At 40.4% G+C, this 19,593-nt stretch overlaps 1 protein-coding gene across 1 annotated transcript in view; it reads right to left on the reverse strand.

Moving 5' to 3' along the window:
* LOC133865768 (isoamylase 3, chloroplastic) overlaps positions 1–19,593 on the reverse strand; it is a 50,532-nt gene that overhangs the window by 8,975 nt on the left and 21,964 nt on the right. The window contains exons 9-14 of the mRNA XM_062302236.1: positions 16,034–16,168; positions 15,804–15,890; positions 15,349–15,406; positions 8,458–8,521; positions 4,832–4,931; positions 3,348–3,448 (exon numbers count right to left, since the gene is read on the reverse strand). Of these exons, the coding sequence (XP_062158220.1) occupies positions 3,348–3,448; positions 4,832–4,931; positions 8,458–8,521; positions 15,349–15,406; positions 15,804–15,890; positions 16,034–16,168 (545 nt within the window). The remainder of the gene's footprint in view (positions 1–3,347; positions 3,449–4,831; positions 4,932–8,457; positions 8,522–15,348; positions 15,407–15,803; positions 15,891–16,033; positions 16,169–19,593) is intronic.

Genomic DNA, 19,593 nt, shown 5'->3' on the forward strand with positions numbered 1-19,593 from the left:
TGAAAGATGACATCTCTAGAGATGTACGTCCGGTCAGATTCTAGATGGAGACATTTATAACCCTTGTGCTTTTGGCTATACCCGAGAAAGACACATTCCTTTGAGCGAGGAGAAAATTTGTGAGAGTTATAGGGACGAAGATTTGGATAGCACGCACACCCGAAGATTTTTAGGAAAGTGTAGTCGGGTGTTGTATGGAAAAGTTTTTTAAAGGGAGATTGATTTTGTAACAAGGGAGTTGGCATGCGATTAATGAGGTAGCATGATGTAAGACAAGCTTCATCCTAATATTTTTGGGGAAGATGACTGTCAGTGAGCAATGCCAAAGTGGTGTCGATAAGATGTCTGTGTTTACGTTCAACACATCCTTGTTGTTGATGTGTATGGGGACAAGAGAGACGATGAGTAATACCAACAGATTGCAAATATATATGAAGATTACGATACTCACCACCCTAGTTAGATTGAACACTTATAATTTTATGATTAAGTAAACGTTCAACCATGACTTGAAATTGAAGAAAGGTGGGCATGACATCAGATTTTGCTTGAATAGGGAAAACCCATGTATATCTAGTGAAAACATCAATGAACGAAACATAATAACGATTTCCATTAACTGAAATAGTTGGAGATGGTCCCCATACATCAGAATGAATTAATTGTAAAGGTTTACAAACTTTAGAAATAGTTGGATAAAAAAGCAATTGATGACCCTTTGCTTGAACACATGCGGAGCAAAAAAGTGGGGCCTTATTGGAAATAACTAGAAGTTTAAATTGAGACAGGACACGCTGAACGATGTGAAAAGCTGGATGACCTAAGCGCTTGTGCCAGGAGGCAGGAGTGGTGCGTTCACCAACAAGAGCTTGATTTATTGACAACGACGACGAACTAGAGGGAGAAGGAAAAAATTGATAGAGGCCATCTTTAAGGTGCCCGTAATGAAGAAGAAGCCCGGTTTGTTTGTCCTTGATCAAAAAATAAGAAGAGTGAAATTTAAATAAAACTGAATTGTCAAGGGCAAATTTTCTAACGGACAAAAGATTTTTACAAATAGAGGGGACATGCAGAAGTTGATTAAAGATGAACTTACGACGAAACAAAGGAAGGAGAGCAGTACCAGTATGAGAAATATTCAAACCTGTTCCATCGCCTATGCGGATTTGGTCCTGGCCGTGGTACGCCTCTTGAGCCAAATTGAGATTTTGAAGTTGTCCAGTGAGATGGTGAGTTGCACTGGTGTCGGGATACCAGAGGTCCTCGACTGGCAGTACAGGTGATGAGTAATAACCCTGTGGAATGGACGGCTGGTATGACTCGTGCTGTTGGGATGCCTCGGGTTGTTCCTGACGGTAGTAACAACAGACTGCCGTGTGACCGGGCTTGCCACAAATTTGGCAGAAAGGCCGAGAAGAAGTTGCATCCGGCGAGAAGTAGGAACTGCGTCCTTTGTTGCTGTTGAAAGACCCGTGGCCTCGGTTGTTAGGACGACCGCCATGACCACGGAAGCCTCGCCCGCAAAAATTGGAGTTGCGGGTGGTGATGTGTGCAGCAGGTTGGGGAACATCAATGATCGGGATTTGTTGTTCCAATCGCATCTAGTGAGCAAGTAGGTGGCCATAAAGTTCATCAAAGGATAGTGGGTCGACTCAGGTTGTGACCGACGTCACAAAAGGACCGTATTCGGAGCCGAGTTCTTTGAGGAGAAAAGATACGCTCTCAAAATCATTGAGAGGCTGTCCGGTGGCTGCAAGCGTGTCATTGAGTGTCTTGATAGTCTGAAAGTACTCGGTGATCGAGCTGCTGCCCTTCTTGACCGTTGCTAGCTGGAAGTAAATTTGCATGACCCGAGCACGGCCTTGAGAAGCGAACATGGTGGGTAGCGTGTTCCAGAGAGAGGAAGCCGAAGGAGAGCCGACTGCATGGACGACATACGGCTCGGACAATGTAGAAATTAAAATACTAAGGATCATCTGATCCCGTTGATTCCAGGCGAGGAAATTTGGGTTGACGACGGTGGTCGGTGATTCGACAACAGTGCTTGGATTTGGAATCATCTGGGCAGGCAGTAGAGAAGAACCATCGAGGAAGCCATAAGCGTCTTGGCCTTTGATATACGCAAGAATCTGAGTTCGCCAGGCCATGAAGTTACCTTTGGTAAGTTTGATACTGAGGTTATGGTTCATGTTTGGGACTGAAAAGAGAACAGGGGGCTGGACGGGTGGTGGGGAATGCTGTGAAGCATGAGAAGCTGCCGATGTGGCAGAGGATTCGGAGTCAGAAGCCATGGATCACGACGTTGGTCATTGATTTGGCTCTGATACCATGAAAGAAATAGTATATTGGGCTGTAAAACCTTTCTCTATAGCTAAGCATTCATTGAATATTTATAGGAGAATTACAAGAGTTCATAAAAGACTAAGACTCCTATACATACTGATCATAATAGATTAAGACTCCTATACATACTGAAAGTAGGACTCTTTAACTCTCATCTATTTAGCATACAATTAGACTTAGGACTCTAGCTTAGAACTAGGAGTCTGGATGAGACCGGATGAGATAGACTTCTTATCAATAACCTTCGGATAGAATTGTGCTGCACAAGACTCATACTTGGAGTTGGAGTCTTGTGTTATAGTTGCATTAATACATGTAGATGTTATGTCTAGTCAACATCGTTATAGTACTCTCTTAAAAATATTCCATTTTATACTGTTACAAAAAAATGACCCTCCAGTTACTCCAAATTTAAACAACTTAACCTAGAGCATGTATTTATGGGCGAAATATGAACTAGGCGACATTCAAAAGCTGATTCCTTCAGTTAGATATATGACAGGCTAACTCCAAGAAAAGCAAAATGACAAACCAAAACTTACTAAGAACAAATGAATCCAGATGAAAATGACATTAAAATGTGGAATGTAACAAAAATAATAATAAAAGAAAAATAAAGTTTGTTTTTTGTGCCTGAAAAAGCAAACCTCACTTAACTCGCTTAAAGTTCTAATAATTTCAAAGATCTCCATTATGGTTCCTAAAATAACTGATTATACCTCAGGTGTAGGTAAGCACATTATGTTCCCATGATATAACAAGAGTAGCACCAGCAACATTACCGATAACAAGAAGGAAGGATATTCCTTTAATTCCTATGAAGTAATAATTAGTTCTTAGCAAAGTAATAGATCATCATCTGCTCCAAATAAAGTAGTCAGAAGAGACTGAAACTATACGCTACATGTACCTATTCAATTGATACAAATTCAAAAATAAAAAATCGAAAAAGAAATCGAAAAAAAAGAAATGAAGAAGAAATAACGAGGCAAAATTAAAGTTACCTATCCCAATTTGGAAATCTTCCAACAAGATAGAGACCTCCACAATCCCAAGGTTCTGAAACAATCTTACATCTTGACAGCACAGCATCTTTGGCAATTGCCTGGCCCAATAAACCATGATAAGATCAGTTGCTAAACCAATATACCAAGTCTCCTTATGCAGTGCTATTAGAGTAAGTAGAAGGAAAATCTGCATAAACACTGCATATAATGCATTTATTTAATTGCACAACAGAGTTATACCTGTACAACAACAGTGCATTTATTTTGGGAATTCATAATCACCGAGATGTAAAGAATCCATTTAGAATTTTTACATAAACAGAACTCTGTATGCTATACAAAGCGTGATTATCAAGTACCAGAAAGTTCATAGCAACTCTGTATTTTAGTTTGGGATAATTGCACCGTTGGTCCCTGTGGTATGCCATAATTATTTTTCACTCCCTATGGTTTAAAAAGTGCATAGGAGGTCCTTGTGGTATGCAATAATTACAAATCGATCATTGGTGTCAAATTCTGTTAAAAAATTTAATAGATTCAGTCAAATGCCACGTCAGCGCCACGTGTCGCCATCTTATTGGCGACACGTGGCGCTGACATAGACATCTTAATAAAATAATATAAATTTATTAAAAATAAATAAATAAACTTATTTTTTTAAAAAAAAAAAAGAAAAAAAAAGAAAAAATGGGGCAAGGGGGTGGCCCTAGTAGATCTGGGGGTGGCCGCGCGCCACCCCAGGTGGCCTCTGGGGGTGGCGCGCGGCCACCCCCTTGCTCCATTTTTTCTTTTTTCTTTTTTAAAAAAATAAGTATTTTTATTTATTTTTTAATAAATTTATATTATTTTATTAAGATGGCGACACGTGGCGCTGACGTGGCATTTGACGGAATCTGTTAAAAATTTAAACAGAATTTGACGCCAGAGATCGATTTGTAATTATTATATACCACAAGGACCTTCCATGCACTTTTTAAACCATAGGGAGTGAAAAATAATTATGGCATACTACAGAGACCAACGGTGCAATTATCCCTTTTAGTTTTTCTTTTTAGTTCTAATAGAGTTGCTTAAATGCATAACAATGAATTAGTAATTCAAGTATTGTAATGATTTTTTCATAAAAAATTACACATCTAGATATGCGATATCCACAGGAACAGTTCTGAAATGCAAGTGATGAGGTATATACAGCTGCATCCTATTGTCATTGTCAAGGATTCTGTGTATATGAATTCATTTAGGATATAAAATATTTTAGGTACAATATCTAAAAGAATGAGACTAAAAGTTACTTCAAGATAATGTTCGTGATAGTATGGAAAATCTATTTGAGATATCACAGAGATTTTTTTGCTATCTTTTGCTGAAAAATTGCCACCACTCCACATCTTCCCTTAGAATCTCCATAATTTTCAAAAAATAACCATGTTGCACTTTCTTCAGTAACAATATACATGCAGATGCATATGAATTCTTACCCTAATAAGAGGGGGAGCATTAAGTGGAGAACCATCTGTTCCTCGACAAAGAGCACTAGCAAGGTCAAAGCGGAATCCATCCACATGGTACTCAATAACCCTGCAAATAGGTGAAAGAAAAGAATGATGAATTTTTTGAGACCTAAAGTAGAAATTCAGTGATACATAAATCTACAACTAATACAACATATGCAACAGCAGAAAACAGTATTTCCATAAAAAAGCACAGAGCCATAGAGTCAGTTTCATCAATGTTAACTATTTTCCATATCCAATAACTTACTCAGAGCACTCCTAATGGCTGATGTATATTTCTATACAAAATGGCTAAAACCCACTTTATCTAGCGTAGCTAATGAGTTTTAAAAGACACCATATATCCGATTATCTATTATTTTTCTATATCATTTAAATATGCTTTATTTATCTTTCTTTATTCTTTCTTTATTTTTTTCTAAAACACCCATACGACTGAAAGGGCCACCTTTGTCTCTGCAACGGACAAACCCAAATCATATGAATTTTTACTAACCATTTTATTCTTTTGATTATCACATTATGATAATGAAAATCATATGACTGATGAACCCCAAAAAGAAACCCCATGAAACACGAACCCAAAAGAAAGGTTCACAACCCGTGATGCCATGAATCAAATTAAAAAAAAAAAAAAAAAGAAGAATGCAAACCCTAAATGTTGTGGATGTAAGGGCCCAGAAAAATTATGCACGAAAATGAAAAACTAATCTGTGAGAAATTACCTTTTGGTGGGAAAGAAGAAAACCTCCAAACAAATTTGACCCAAATCAACAAGGATTTCGTCAATTTGGAGGAGGAAGAGCTTAAACTTTTGAAACCCTTGTTCTTATCAGCCATCACCCAACATCAAATCTCCCACAACCAAACAGTATGATTCTTGAATCAAAATCGAGAAAAGAGAAACCAGTTTAAGCAGAAGAGAGAGAGAGAGAGAGGCAGAGAAATATGGAGGGAACTTGAGAAAAGTGTTGGACACTTAACCCTTTCTCTCTAACACTCCCCCTCGAGCTAGAGCATATATATCATCTAAGCTTAGCTTGTACAAATGAACTCTTATTGTCATAAAGGCTTTGTAAATACTCATTCGAAAGCTGAAATACCATCAAATTTTTTGATAAGTAAGTAAAATTTTATAGAAATGAAAGCGTAAGGCGCCCCTACGTACACAGGAGAGCCAAAGCTGACCCGAAAAAAACCCGAACAAAAACTCAACAAAAAGCCCCAAAGACAAAACCTAGAAACCGAAATAACACCCAAAAGACAACCCATAAGAGAACCCAAGTAACGCACCCAAAAAAACCAAGAAAAACCTAAAAACCGAAAGAGCACCAGAGAACAACCCACAAGAACTCCCAAGGCATACAACCCTACGACCTAATGGCCTTGTCTTTCCTACACCTCAAAGAAGCTTTAATGTCTTCGTAATTGATGGAACTTTGTAGATTCCAAAGCTCCCTCTTACTTTCGTGTTTCTTGCGCTCTATCATCTTGCCCCAGATTTCAATAAGCCTCTGTCTCTGTTCCTCAGTCACCCTCAGATACATCTCAGAGATCCTCCCCCAAAGCTCTGCCTCCTCCCAATTCTGGTCGCAAACAAAAGGCGGATCCTTCTCCTCTGGAGGCTATGTAACCTTCTTTAAAGGGAGCTCCCTCTCCGGCGTCAACTTCTCAGCCGAAGAGATCTTCTCGCCCAATTCAGTCGTTCCAGCGGATAACGGAGGGGCAACACCAGACTCTGGTACCCGACTAGGAGCCTCCAAACCTTTAGAAAGCTTCTTCTTTTCTACTGGTTGAAAAACATAAAGAACCGGTCGAAAACACCACGAAACCAGCCATAAAACCACCAAATCTGACAAAAACGAACTGAGCTGGCTGCAATAACATTGAACTGGCCGAAATATCACAAAAACTGGAATAAAACATTGTAAACCGGCCAAAATATCATCAAACTGGCCAAAAACCTACCTGAACCGGCTGAAAACACAACAAACTTAGCCTAAAAAACGTCTGAACCAGCCAAAAACACAACAAAACTGGCCAAATGTTTGAACCGGCCAAAATATACCTATATTGGCTGAAACACAACTAAAACCAGCTAAAAAGGAACAAAACTGGTTGGCATCGGTCAAAACATCACTGGAAAACTCCGAACTGGCCAAAACGTCTCTGGAAACATCGAAATCTCATTGAAATCGACAAATCCAACTGAATCACGCAAGAAAACACAAACACCGGTTGAAAACTCACAGGGAAACACCAATGCCGGTGAGATACGTCAGAAAACACCAACGCCAGATGACACACCACCAGGAAGCGCCAATATCAACTGGGTCGATCCGGTATGGTTTTTTTTATTGGGCCTCTGCTTGACCCAAGTGAAGAAAATTGGGGTATGGATTGGGCTTTGAACTTGGGCTGGATTTGAATGGGCTGGCCTAAAGATGAAACTAGGTTAAGGTATTCCAGATACGGAATTAACCCAAACTGAAGTTATCCTCATAAACACCCCTTTTCATCTTTGAAACATGTTAGAGATTTGTAATCGACAACCAGACGACATTGAAAACCACCATAGGAACAAGAACAGACACCACCAACAACTGCAACGATGTCAACAGACCACCACAACAATGATGACAACCATAACCAACTCTAGCCAACACCACAACCACCATAGATTCGTCTCATCGTCGCAACCACCAAAGATAGGCTCACTTTCACACGAATGTTAACCACGATCGAACAACACAGCACAACACACCACTTGCAATCAAAACACAATCAACAGTAACCCACTCAACCACTAACCACCAGCTACACCCATAAACGCCAGATAGATTTCTTTTTCTTTCATCCATCACTTATTGCCATCGACCACCATACTAATGAGGTTGATTGCGGTAGTGTGAGGCCACCATCACCTCCCCCCTACACTTCCGCAGACAAGGAAGAGAGATGAATAAAGAAAAATTGGCAAAACAAGGGAGGGGCTACACCTCTCTTTTTCTTTTTCTTCTTCTTCCTTTTTTATTATTTATTATTTATTATTTATTTTTTTATTTTTTTATTTCTAGGCTCTGATACTAAGTTAAGATTTGTGTATTTCACCAAAAACATTCACACCTGATTACATTTCATTCATATACTAGTAATTATAGGAGTAAATACAATGTTCTAGATTTAGGACATCTCACACTAGGGCACCTAATAGGGACACCTCACTACCTTCTAGAATAGGGACACTTATCCCTTTCTCTCTAACATGGTCAAATTAAATCAACGCATTTGGTGGTTATTCTGTATAGACTTGCCAAATTTCAAGAAAATCTAGTAACAAAGTCCACATAGCAGTGCCCTTTTACACTTAATAGGGGCTCTAAAGTAGTACATAATACACTTCAATCGTTCAATGTACAAAACAATAAAAGATGTGATTCACCCAGAGAATAAAATTTACTGTCAAATAGCTGGTGAAAAGATAACTTCAAGACATTTAACAAAATATGTGTTGAATTTCCTATGGTAAAGTATGATATATGCCATAAGTAATGTATTACGAGTGAAATTCTTTGTAAATTCTCCCATACCAGTGTCTTAAGCTGTCAAGAATCAGTTCCATGACCACGGGATGGTTGCAGTTTAATGAGTTTCCTGGAGACCAACAAAATACTGCATCTTAGGAAATTTAAATGCTTATAAGAATAGTTTTAAATATTTGTCAGACTAAATAAGTTCCAAATGCATGCATATCATACTTTCAGCAGACACTAATGTAAAATGTAATTTGCCATAGCAATTGTCTGTCAAAGCAGAACGCAGCTTAACATTAGGAGTTGGCAGTTGTTCACTTGACAAGCAGAAGAGGAATAATTGGTACGTCAAGAAAACACTATACTTAAAAAAGTGATTTCTAGCTCTGCTTTCATGGATGTGTGGATTTGTTGCCTCCTCATGATACTTGATCCCAGGATGCTTCATCCATAAGGATGAAGAAATTTTTCAGGTGTTTCGTTCCCTTTATACCAAATTTTCATAAATATAAATATTCTTAATAGTCTCCAAAGCTTCAATTTCAGCTTTTAATAGGTGGCAAGCAAATCCACATTAAGTTACTCACTCTCCTCACTATTATACACATTCTTTACATTTTAGGGCTGTAACCCACTAGATAATTAGTAAAGCCATGTTAGTTTTGCATTCTGACCAACACTGTTTTATGACAAGAAACTGCATCTTGTCAGTCAAGGCAAAATTTCATTCTTGGTGAATACAACATAGAATATATGATGAATAACCATAATAACAAGATTTTTCTTATTAATAGAAATAAAAAAAATGACTTAATTTGTCCCTACTAAAGCAAACTCTTTAAGAATATCATATCTTAGTCAAGTGTCAATTCTAATATCACAGCCACTATGACTGTCACCACCTCTGCTGCCGCCATCAAACCACCTTTCTACCGTCACATCATCACCGTTGACAGCCATTGTATCTCTCTTACATTCTTTGTTAAAACATCACTTATCCCAAAAGCTTAAACTAATAGGAAGGGATGGATTTAATCATTTAATTTATATTCTAACACTCTCCCTCACATACAAGCTCAAACTCCCATTTAATAGGTGTGACTCAACACGTAGAATATTTAATTGAAATGAGAGATGAATGACGAAAACAAGGCTCGAACTCAGTACTTCAGCTCTGATACCATGATAAACCACCTCTATCCCAAAGACTTATGCTGATAGGACCGGATGAATTTAATAATTTAATTTGTATTCTAATATTCTTTTAGTGGTTGATAAACGCATTCTTCTCCTAGGGACTAAAATAATTAATTTAGTTTGTGTACAATCTTCTTTTGTGCCAGCCTTGATTTTCCATCTCTAAAAAAAAGAAAAAGAAAATCATAACTATAGAGTTCATATTCTTAGAACTACATAGTTTGTTAGTCCTTATTCTCAGAACAATACAATTGGCGGCCTAGACTGGATAACCTTCCTTTCAACTCCTTAGATACGAAGGAGGCCTCTCGGTTAGAACTTTCGTTCAAGGAGAGGGAGATTTTTGAGGTGGTGAAAGGTATGAATAGAGATGAGGCTCCAGGTCCTGATGGCTTTTCCATGGCCTTCTTCCAAGACTGTAGGGATGTGATCAAGACTGATGTTGTGGGGGTTTTCTCATATTTCCACGCTCCTAGCAAATTTGAGAAAAGCCTCAATGCCTCCTTCATTGCCATAATCCCGAAGATTTCTGGGGTGATCGACCTCACAGACTTCCGGCCTATTAGCTTTGTGAGTGATGTTTACAAGATTATTGCTAAATTTTTTAGCAATAGAATGAGTTGTGTTTTGGAGAGGATCATCTCAAAGCCTCACGATGCTTTTGTTAAAGGTAGACAAATTCTAGACTCGTCCTCATTGCCAACGAATGCTTGCATAGCCGTATCAAGTTAGGTGTGCCTGCAGTGCTTTGCAAGCTGGATATTCAGAAGGCTTTTGACCACATCAATTGGAAGTTCTTATTGTACATGTTGAGAAGGTGTGGTTTTGGGTAGAAATGTGTCTCATAGATTGCACATTGCATTTCCTTGGTGTGATTCTCCGTTTTGGTTAATGGTTCTCTGTCTGGCTTCTTCAGTAGTTCTCGTGGGCCAAGACAGGGAGATCCTCTGTCTCCCCTTCTGTTTGTAGTGGTCATGGAGCCTTTAAGCAAAACGTTTTTTGCTACTGTCTCTAGGGGTCTTTTCTCAGGCTTCTTTGTGGGTTCTAGGCTCCCTGGGGTTAATATCTCACTCTTGTTGTTTGCAGATGACACTATGGTCTTTTGTGAGGCCAGCCTTGATCATCTTCGCTATTTGTGTGTCCTCTTAGTTTGCTTTAAAGCTGTTTCTAGTTTGAAGGTCAACTGGCCAAATCAGTCTAGGTTCCTGTGGGTAATATGGATAATGTGGTTGAGTTGGCTGACATCTTGGGTTGTGAGACTTCCTCTCTGCCCCTAAAGTATCTTGGTATGTCGCTAGGGGCTTCTTATAAGGCTAAGTCTATTTGGGATGGCATCGTGGAAAAGATGGAACGCCGGTTAGCCAGCTGGAAAATGATGTATCTATCTACAGGTAGCTATCTCACCCTTATTAAGAGCACTCTTTCCAATTTAGCTACGTACTTCGGGTTAGGTGAAGAATTTAAATATCACTTGATTAGCTGGGCCAAGGTTTGCTCTCCGATCTCTGAGGGAGGGTTGGGGATCGAAAAATTTGAGGGTGTTCAATCATGCTTTGCTAGGTAAATGGTTGTGGCATATTGGGGCTGTTAGAGATACGCGGTGGAGACTAGGGATGGACTCCAAATATGGCAGTTCATGGGGCAGGTGATGTTCTTTTGAGCTGGCAAGAGCCTTTGGGGTGGGGGTGTGGAAGAACATCAGAAAAGGTTAGGACTCTTTCTCATGCTTTACTAGAGTTGATGTGGGGGATGGAACTAGGACTAGCTTTTGGCATGATTTGTGGTGTGGGGACACAATCCTTAAGGTAGTTTTTCCAGCTTTATTTGATATTGCTTGAGTGCGGGAAGCCTTTGTTGCAAATAATCTGGAGTTTTTGGGCGGTTTCAATCAGTGGAATGTGAGCTTCACTAGAGAGGCACACGATTGGGAGGTGGATATCTTTGCTTCATTTCTCCAGGCGTCGCATTCAGTTAAAGTGCGAAAAGGCAATGAAGACAAGTTGCGTTGGGCCCCCTCTAAAAAATGTTTGTTCAAGGTCAAGTCATTTTTTTGCTCCTTGGCTTATTCTAGAGGCAGCTGCTTCCCCTAGAAAAGTGTTTGGCGTACCCAGGCTCCTTCAAGGGCGACCGTTTTTGCATGGTCAGCCGCTCTTGGCAAGATTCTTACCTTGGACAATCTTAGGAAGTGGCATGTTATCGTGATAGACAGATGCGACGTGTAAGAAGACAGGGGAATCCGTGGATCACCTTCTTTTTCACTGCAATGTGGCTTCTGATTTGTGAAGTACTCTCTTTAGTTGTTTCGGAATGTCTTGTGTTATGCTCAGATAGGTTGTCGACTTATTTTCTTGTTGGTGGTATTCTGGTAGGCCAAGCGTTGCGGTGTGGAAAATGACGCCTATTTGCCTCTTTTGGTGTTTATGAAGGGAAAGAAATAATAGGAGCTTTGAGGATTTGGAAAGGACCTTGGAGGAGATTTCATCCTCTTTTTACCATACATTGTACCTTTGGACTATAGCTTATGTGTACCCTTTGTCACTTAGCTTTAATGACTTTCTTGCTCGAGTTTCTCTTACTACTTAGGTGTTTTCTTTGTATACTCTAAGGGGCACCCTACACCTTTTTAATGAGATTGGATTTTTTTATTTTTTATTTATTTTTATTTTTATTTTATATATATATATATATATAATTTTATAAAAAAACGTAAGGCGCTTCTAAGTACACAAGAAGTATATACAGGAGCAGCCAAAGCAGCCCACAAAAAAAAAGAAACCCAACAAACCCTCAATAACCAAAAGCCCTCAAACCCGAACCCTCAAGAAGCACTCCCTTCTATAGCACGTGACCCTTGCCTTTCCTATGCCGAAAGGACGCGCTTACATCACCGTAATTAATGAAGCTTACCAAATTCAAAATCTCCCACCTACCTTTGGTCTTCGGCCACGCAACCTTAACTTCCCGTAGAAAGTTCTCTTCAAAGGCATCCAGAATCGCCAAGGACGAATCCTCGTTCTCAACACAATCCAACTCCCAATCCAATGCCATGTTGGGAGGAAGAACACCCAAAGGCTAAAGGGAATCTCCATCCTCTCCATCCCAAATCTCATCATCCTTCTCCCACACAACCACCTCCCCATATGGACCAAAACCTACTGGCCACTTCTGAGATTGAGACAAACCATTCACCTTGGAATCATCACCCTTTCCAACGGTTGTAGTGACGCAACCACACAAGGGGGAGGGAATCCCAACCACCCTAACTTTTTTTACTTCCAGAGTCGATGACAACACGATCGACTCTAAAAGCGAGGTATGAGGAATCTGCACGACCAGGCTCAGGTTGAGAAAGCCCAACTTCGCCTCTTTCACAGCCGGGCTCGGGGTTGAGAAACCTTCGCCGAAGGAATCCCTTCATCGAAGTAGATGGATTAACAAAAACCTTCACGGAATCTGCCACTCCCGCAGAATTCATCACTGGAAGCACTGCAACTACTTCCTTGGCTGAAAAACTGATAGACAACCTCATTGCTGCCACAGACTTTGCAAATAAATTCTCATCCAAATGCCATGATCTGCCTTCCTTTGCCTTTTGGTAATACTTCTGGAAAGGCTTAGATACCAATGACATAAAAGAAGAAGAACAGAGCCTCTCTCCCAACTCAGCTACCCCTGAGTAAACCTGTGAAGGGGCAAAGATGGGCTAAGAAGACCCCTCAGGTCTAAGCTGAGGGGCCAAACAAGCACCACTGAAACTGCTTCGGAATGGAGGAGAGGAACCAAAAGAATCAAACCCAACAACAGTGCTTACCGGTACCGGAGAAATCCCCTCAGACCTGTGAGAAGCAAGTAGAGACACTGAAGACGGCACCTCCGATGTCGGCAGGGGGGAAAGACGAACTGTGGGACTACAAGATGCTTGTGCTCCCGTGAAAACTGAATCGCGGCGCCCGACGCAGACAACTCGGTGGAAAGAGAATCAACTGCTGGACCAAAAACACACCCACCGGCGAAGGACTACCGATCTACAAAGCTCCCGGAAGACGAAAGACCCAAATCCACCCCAGAAACAGCAGCCAAAAACGATTCAAGTTGCACAAGATCCGAATCGGGATCTGAACCGGATCCAACACCCTGAGAACCAAGATCCAACCTCTTCCTCGTGGACTTAGGCCTAGCCCGACTGCCGCGATTGGGCTTCAAACCCAAGTCAACACACTTGAACCCGGAAGCTGAAGTCCGCTCCAACACGATTCGAAGCCACTCTAGAATCTAGAATCTTCTTCCATGGGCGGAAAAGCCCTAACTTCTTCTTCTTCTTCCTAGAATCGCTGTCACCAAGCAAGCAGGTTTGCTTCTACTTCTTCTCCAACGACCAAGACGTCTGCTCCTCCAAAACAAAGTAGTTCACCAGCATTCTCCCGTCTACAACACATCCCTACACCCCGCGACCAAAAGCAAATTCAAACCAAAAAGCTCCACCTTCGGAACCAACAACCCAGAAGGCTTGACAACCTCTCCACGAACCACCTCCGCGAAGGACGGAGAAACCCCACCAAAACAAGTGGACAAAACACTCCTCTTCTGTTTCCCCTTCGGGTAAGGTGCCTCAAAAACCAGCGACCCACCCTATGCTTCAATAAACGTTAGCAACTACTACAACTCACCCATCACCCGAGACCAGCCCCAACCTTTACGGCCTTCAGGGATCCAAACAACCCCTTTACGAACACTCTCCGCGTAGTCAGCCACCTCAAGATAATGGCCGGCCTTGTTACCACCCCCGCAAACCATCAAGGCTTTCACATCTTCGCGGTAGGATGAGACGAAATCCTTCTTCACTAGAGCCTTCAATGCCTCCTCAACCGTGGCCAACAACCACTCAGAGCACTGAAAACCCAAAAAAAACATACCCATAGAACCCCTTCCTCCTTTCCTTCAAACGAAGCTTAGACGCATCTGCCTTCGCCAAAAAGGAGAAATTTTTGGCTTCCACATAGAAATGACACTCCATCTCAACCTTGTCTATTGAGCCTCAGAAAAGATGAACCTCCACGGAGGCATAACTGCAGAGCAGCCTTCTGAAAGGACGAAACAACCAAAAAACTCACCACAGAGAAGCTTCGTAGGAAATTCCAAAAATCCTAACAGTACTCGTTAACAAACAGCTCAGCTCCGCTGTGCTGTGCTACAAAAACTCTAGCATTGAGAAAACGAAACAAATCCCTAATGTGACACACCTCCACGCGCCACCGGTAGGGTGGAAAGAGAGAGTGAGAAGCGAGGGAAGAAGAGAGAGGCGATTTGGAACATTATAAGGGATACTTGTCAGGAAAAAAAAAAAAAAAGAGTTAATTACTTTTAAAAATATTAATTACCATATCTAAATTCAGCTATCTACATGTTTGTGAACATATTATATATTAAAATATCATTTCTGTATATATCCTTTACGAGTACCATATCAACACATCGATATTGCATTATTTCAATACCTCATATATGTATGCCTCAAATGCCTGCTTCAGACAGAAATAAATACCAGCAATGGAAAGATGGGATGCACCCGTAGTGATAAACATTATGACTTCTACATAAGAGCTAAAATATATCATTCTGAAGTAGCATATTGAAAAGGGTGTATGAAAGCAGTCCAAAGATAATTAAAAGAAAATTATAATATATATCTGTAGAAGTTTAAATCCTTAAGGAAAAGCAGTAAGAAAACAGCAAGAAATACAACTGGATTACCGCAGCCAGAGAAGTTTAGCAGTTGGCCATTATTGTTCATATCCACCATGTAATAAACCTGTAGAAGGATTTGCGGCACATTTCATTCAGGAATGAATAAAAAATCTAATAGATGATAACTGTATGTCTCCCTATCCTATCCAATTAAATTCTTTTCAGTCAGTGCTTCATGACCTTCAAACATTGCAGAATTTAACTTCCCAGTCACAGATTTCTACCTTAATTGTTCTATAGAAAACTCAAATATTATTAACTAGATATGTCTCAATAGATGACAGTAACAACACAATCAAATTATACTATAAGTTGATACCTTGAAGAATTTCTAAACAAATATAATAGACATGAGAATATTCCAACCATCCAGTAAAGCATCTAAGTGCTCCAAAACATAGAACATTAGGAGCATGACAGCGCAAGATGAGTAAAATCTCACAACAGAAGTGAAAAATCACCTTATTGTCCACGCCACGAAATGAAGTGGTATAAGGGTTGGCATCATCAGCCTCATTAGTATGATTATAAACAACATCCAAAATGACCTGTAGAAAGAAAGAAAGAAAGAAAATCTCATTTGACATAACAAGTATTAGAGACTTTTAATTAGTGATGCAACAAAAAGAAAACTGCTTGCAACTAAAAATAATACATATTTTACTTCTGAGGGAAGAAAGACACAACATACCTCTATCCCAGCACCATGCAAGGCTTTGACCATTTCTTTGAACTCCCGGGAAGCATTAAGCGGTCCTCCACCATCACTCGCATAGCGACTCATAGGAGCAAAGAAATTTGTTGTCGAATACCCCCATGTATTGATCTAGAAAGACAAATTAGTCCCAAAGCACCCATTACCACTTTGTAAGTCAGGTTGTGAGAGAAAAGAAAAAGAAAATAAGAGGATAAACATTCATGTTCAATTTGTTTCATCGAATTAAGTAAAGCATACAATATAAATATATAAAGGGGGGGAAAACTCCGCCAAAAGATGATTTTACACTACAGCTTTGCTTCCAGCTTGATTGTCATGGTTTACATATTGCGGGCCTGTGTTCGGGAACGGGTGGTAAGTTTGGTGAGAGGCAAAGCCGCAGGATCAGTTGTCCTGAGTTTACCTATGATGAATGTGAATGGTGTGATAGTAGGGTATTCGAGGTACCCTTGCCTCCCAAGCAACTACAAGAGTTGAATAATAATTTTCTTCATATCATTTTATTCCTCAAAACCACTACTTATAGGGTTATATTGCTGAATATAAAATACAGAACGATATGTAAATATTGCTAACTCTAGTGGGAATATAAATCCTTTATTAATAGGAATTCTTTCCATAGAAGAACTTCCCTTTTCCTACCAAAAAGTCGTGCTTTCAGATAGCCGACTTTTTCCCTTACTTCCCATAATCGGATCAGCTGCCACTTGGGTCTTCTTCAACTAGGGCTTCGGCATCTTGGGCTGCCTTCATGCTTTTGCCACGTCTAACATAGGTATGTAACACTCCTCCTCCATCCTTAAAATGGCCCTTGTCCACAAGGGCAAAAGTGGGAAAACGGAGCTTGAAATCTGAAAGGGACTCCAACGTGACATCTTTTTTTTTTTATAAGTAATTGCAATTTATAAAAATAAGCGCAGAGGGGCGCAACCCTTATACACGTAAAGTATACAAGAGAACCCCTAAAAAGGACGAATAGAGAATAATTTTAAAAAGTCTACATAAGTAAAAACATTCAAGCTATGATGAAACGCTATCCAAATATATAACGTATTGAGCAACCACTTCCGTAGCTCCACCATAGATGTCTCTATATCTTCAAATAGCCGCGCATTCCGCTCCCTCCAAATGAACCACAATAAGCACAGAGGAGCTAACCGCCAAGCTTCTTTAGCACGATCATACCCAATCGCCGCCCCCCAACTATTCAACAACTCCAACACCGTTCGTGGCATAACCCACTCTACCCCAAATAAAATAAGAATGTAGCTCCAAAGATCAAGGGCGATTTCGCAGTGAAGCAACAAATGATCAATAGATTCCCCACTCTTCTTACACAAACAACACCACTCAATCACTATAACATTCCTCTTACGCAAGTTATCATGCGTCAATATTTTGCCCAAAGCTGCTGACCATACGAAGAAAGCCACCCTTGTTGGAGCCTTAACACGCCATATATTCTTCCAAGGAAAAGATGGGCCATCTTTCCTAATAAGCTCTTCATAGAAGGATCTCACCTCAAATAAACCTTTTTTAGAGGGATTCCACACTAACCTGTCACCCTCTCCATGTCGAGCCGAAATGGAGTATAGTCGATTGAAGAAAGAAAGGACCATATCCATCTCCCAATCCTGGATTTGTCGCGTAAAAAGAACATTCCACTGAATAACACCATTATGAACAGCCAAATTATCCTCCACCATCGCATCTTTGTTCCTCACTATACTAAAAAGAGTTGGAAAGCATTGCTTCAAGGATCTATCCCCACACCACCAATCATGCCAAAAATGAATGTGTGTTCCATTCCCCACCTCAAAACGAACAAAATTGCGAAACTTCTCCCACCTTTTCCTAATATGTTTCCACACACCCACTCCAAAGGAACCTGACACCTCTTTCGAACACCAACCACCCTTGAGGCTCTCGAATTTTGCATCAATCACCAATCGCCATGAAGCCTCTCTCCCTACCATATCTCCACAACCATTTTCCCAGAAGTGCTCAATTAAATTGGATGAAATTGTGAACTTCAAACCCACCTGAGTGCAATGGAGTACAAATCCTATTCCATTTCACTAAATGAAATTTGGCCTCATCCACAATGCCACCCCAAAGAAAAGCCTTTTGAATATTATCAAGACGATTAGCCACCCTCACTGGAATAGGAAACAACGACAAGAGATAAGTAGGAAGGTTGGAAAGCGTACTTTTAAGAAGAGTCAACCGCCCACCCTTTGACAAATACATACGCTTCCATCCAGCCAACCTCCTTTCCATTTTCTCAATAACACAATTCCAAATAGATACAGACTTGTAAGAAGCACCCAATGGCAAAACCAAGTATATTATAGGCAAAGAAGCGACCCGACATCCAAGTAAGTGAGCCAATCCTTCGACATCCTCTAACGCACCGATAGGAACAATTTCTGATTTTCCTAAGTTAATCCTTAAACCCGAAGCTGTCTCAAAGCAAAGGAAGATACACCTCAGATGGCAAATTTGTTCTTCCTGCGCCCCACAAAAAATCAATGTGTCATCAGCAAACATTAAATGGTTCACAACTAAGGCCTCAAGCTCCCTGGATCCCACTGAAAACCCAGTCAAGTTGCCTTGATCCAATGCAACACTCAGCATTCGGCTCAAAGACTCCATAACCACCACAAACAAAAAAGGAGAAAGAGGATCTCCTTGCCGCAAACCCCGAGAGCTATTAAAGAAACCCGACGGGGTTCCATTCACAAGAACGGAAAATCTCACCGTAGAAATACAAAACTGAATCCAAGCCCTCCATTTTTCCCCAAAACCACAACAGTGCAACAAATATAGCAAGAAATCCCAATTCACATGATCATAAGCCTTCTCCAGATCCAACTTACATAGCAGCCCCGGTTCCCCTGATCGAGTTTGACTATCCACACATTCATTGGCAATAAGCAATGAATCCAAGATTTGTCGACCACCTATAAACGCATTCTGAGTGTTGGAGATAATCTTGCCCAAAACTGATTTTAACCTGTTCGCGAGGACCTTGGAAATAATCTTGTAAATCCCCCCTACCAAACTAATAGGGCGAAAATCTCTCACATCCATGGCACCAGTCTTCTTTGGAATCAAAGAGACGAAAGTAGCATTAAAGCTCTTCTCAAACTTGCCTCGAGTGTGTAAATTCTGCAAAAACATCCATAATGTTAGTTTTTAAAATATCCCAACACTTCTGAAAGAAAGCCATAGTGAAGCCATCAGGACCCAGCGCCTTATCTCCATTCAAATCCCTAATCACATCCCACACCTCCTTCTCCTCAAACGCTCTTTCTAGCCAAATGGTCTCCTCCGCATCAATGGATAAAAAAGATAAGCCCTCCACCCTAGGCCGCCAAGAACAATTCTCAAAATACAAATTGTTGTAATATTGGACTATATGCTCCTTTATCTCCACATAGTTCCTAGAAATTGCACCATTTATAGTCAAAGAGTCTATTTGATTGAATTTACGATGCGAGTTGGCCACCCTGTGAAAAAACTGTGTTCTT

The sequence above is a fragment of the Alnus glutinosa genome, chromosome 4, assembly GCF_958979055.1.
Source record: "Alnus glutinosa chromosome 4, dhAlnGlut1.1, whole genome shotgun sequence".
NCBI classification, from domain to species: Eukaryota; Viridiplantae; Streptophyta; class Magnoliopsida; order Fagales; family Betulaceae; genus Alnus; species Alnus glutinosa.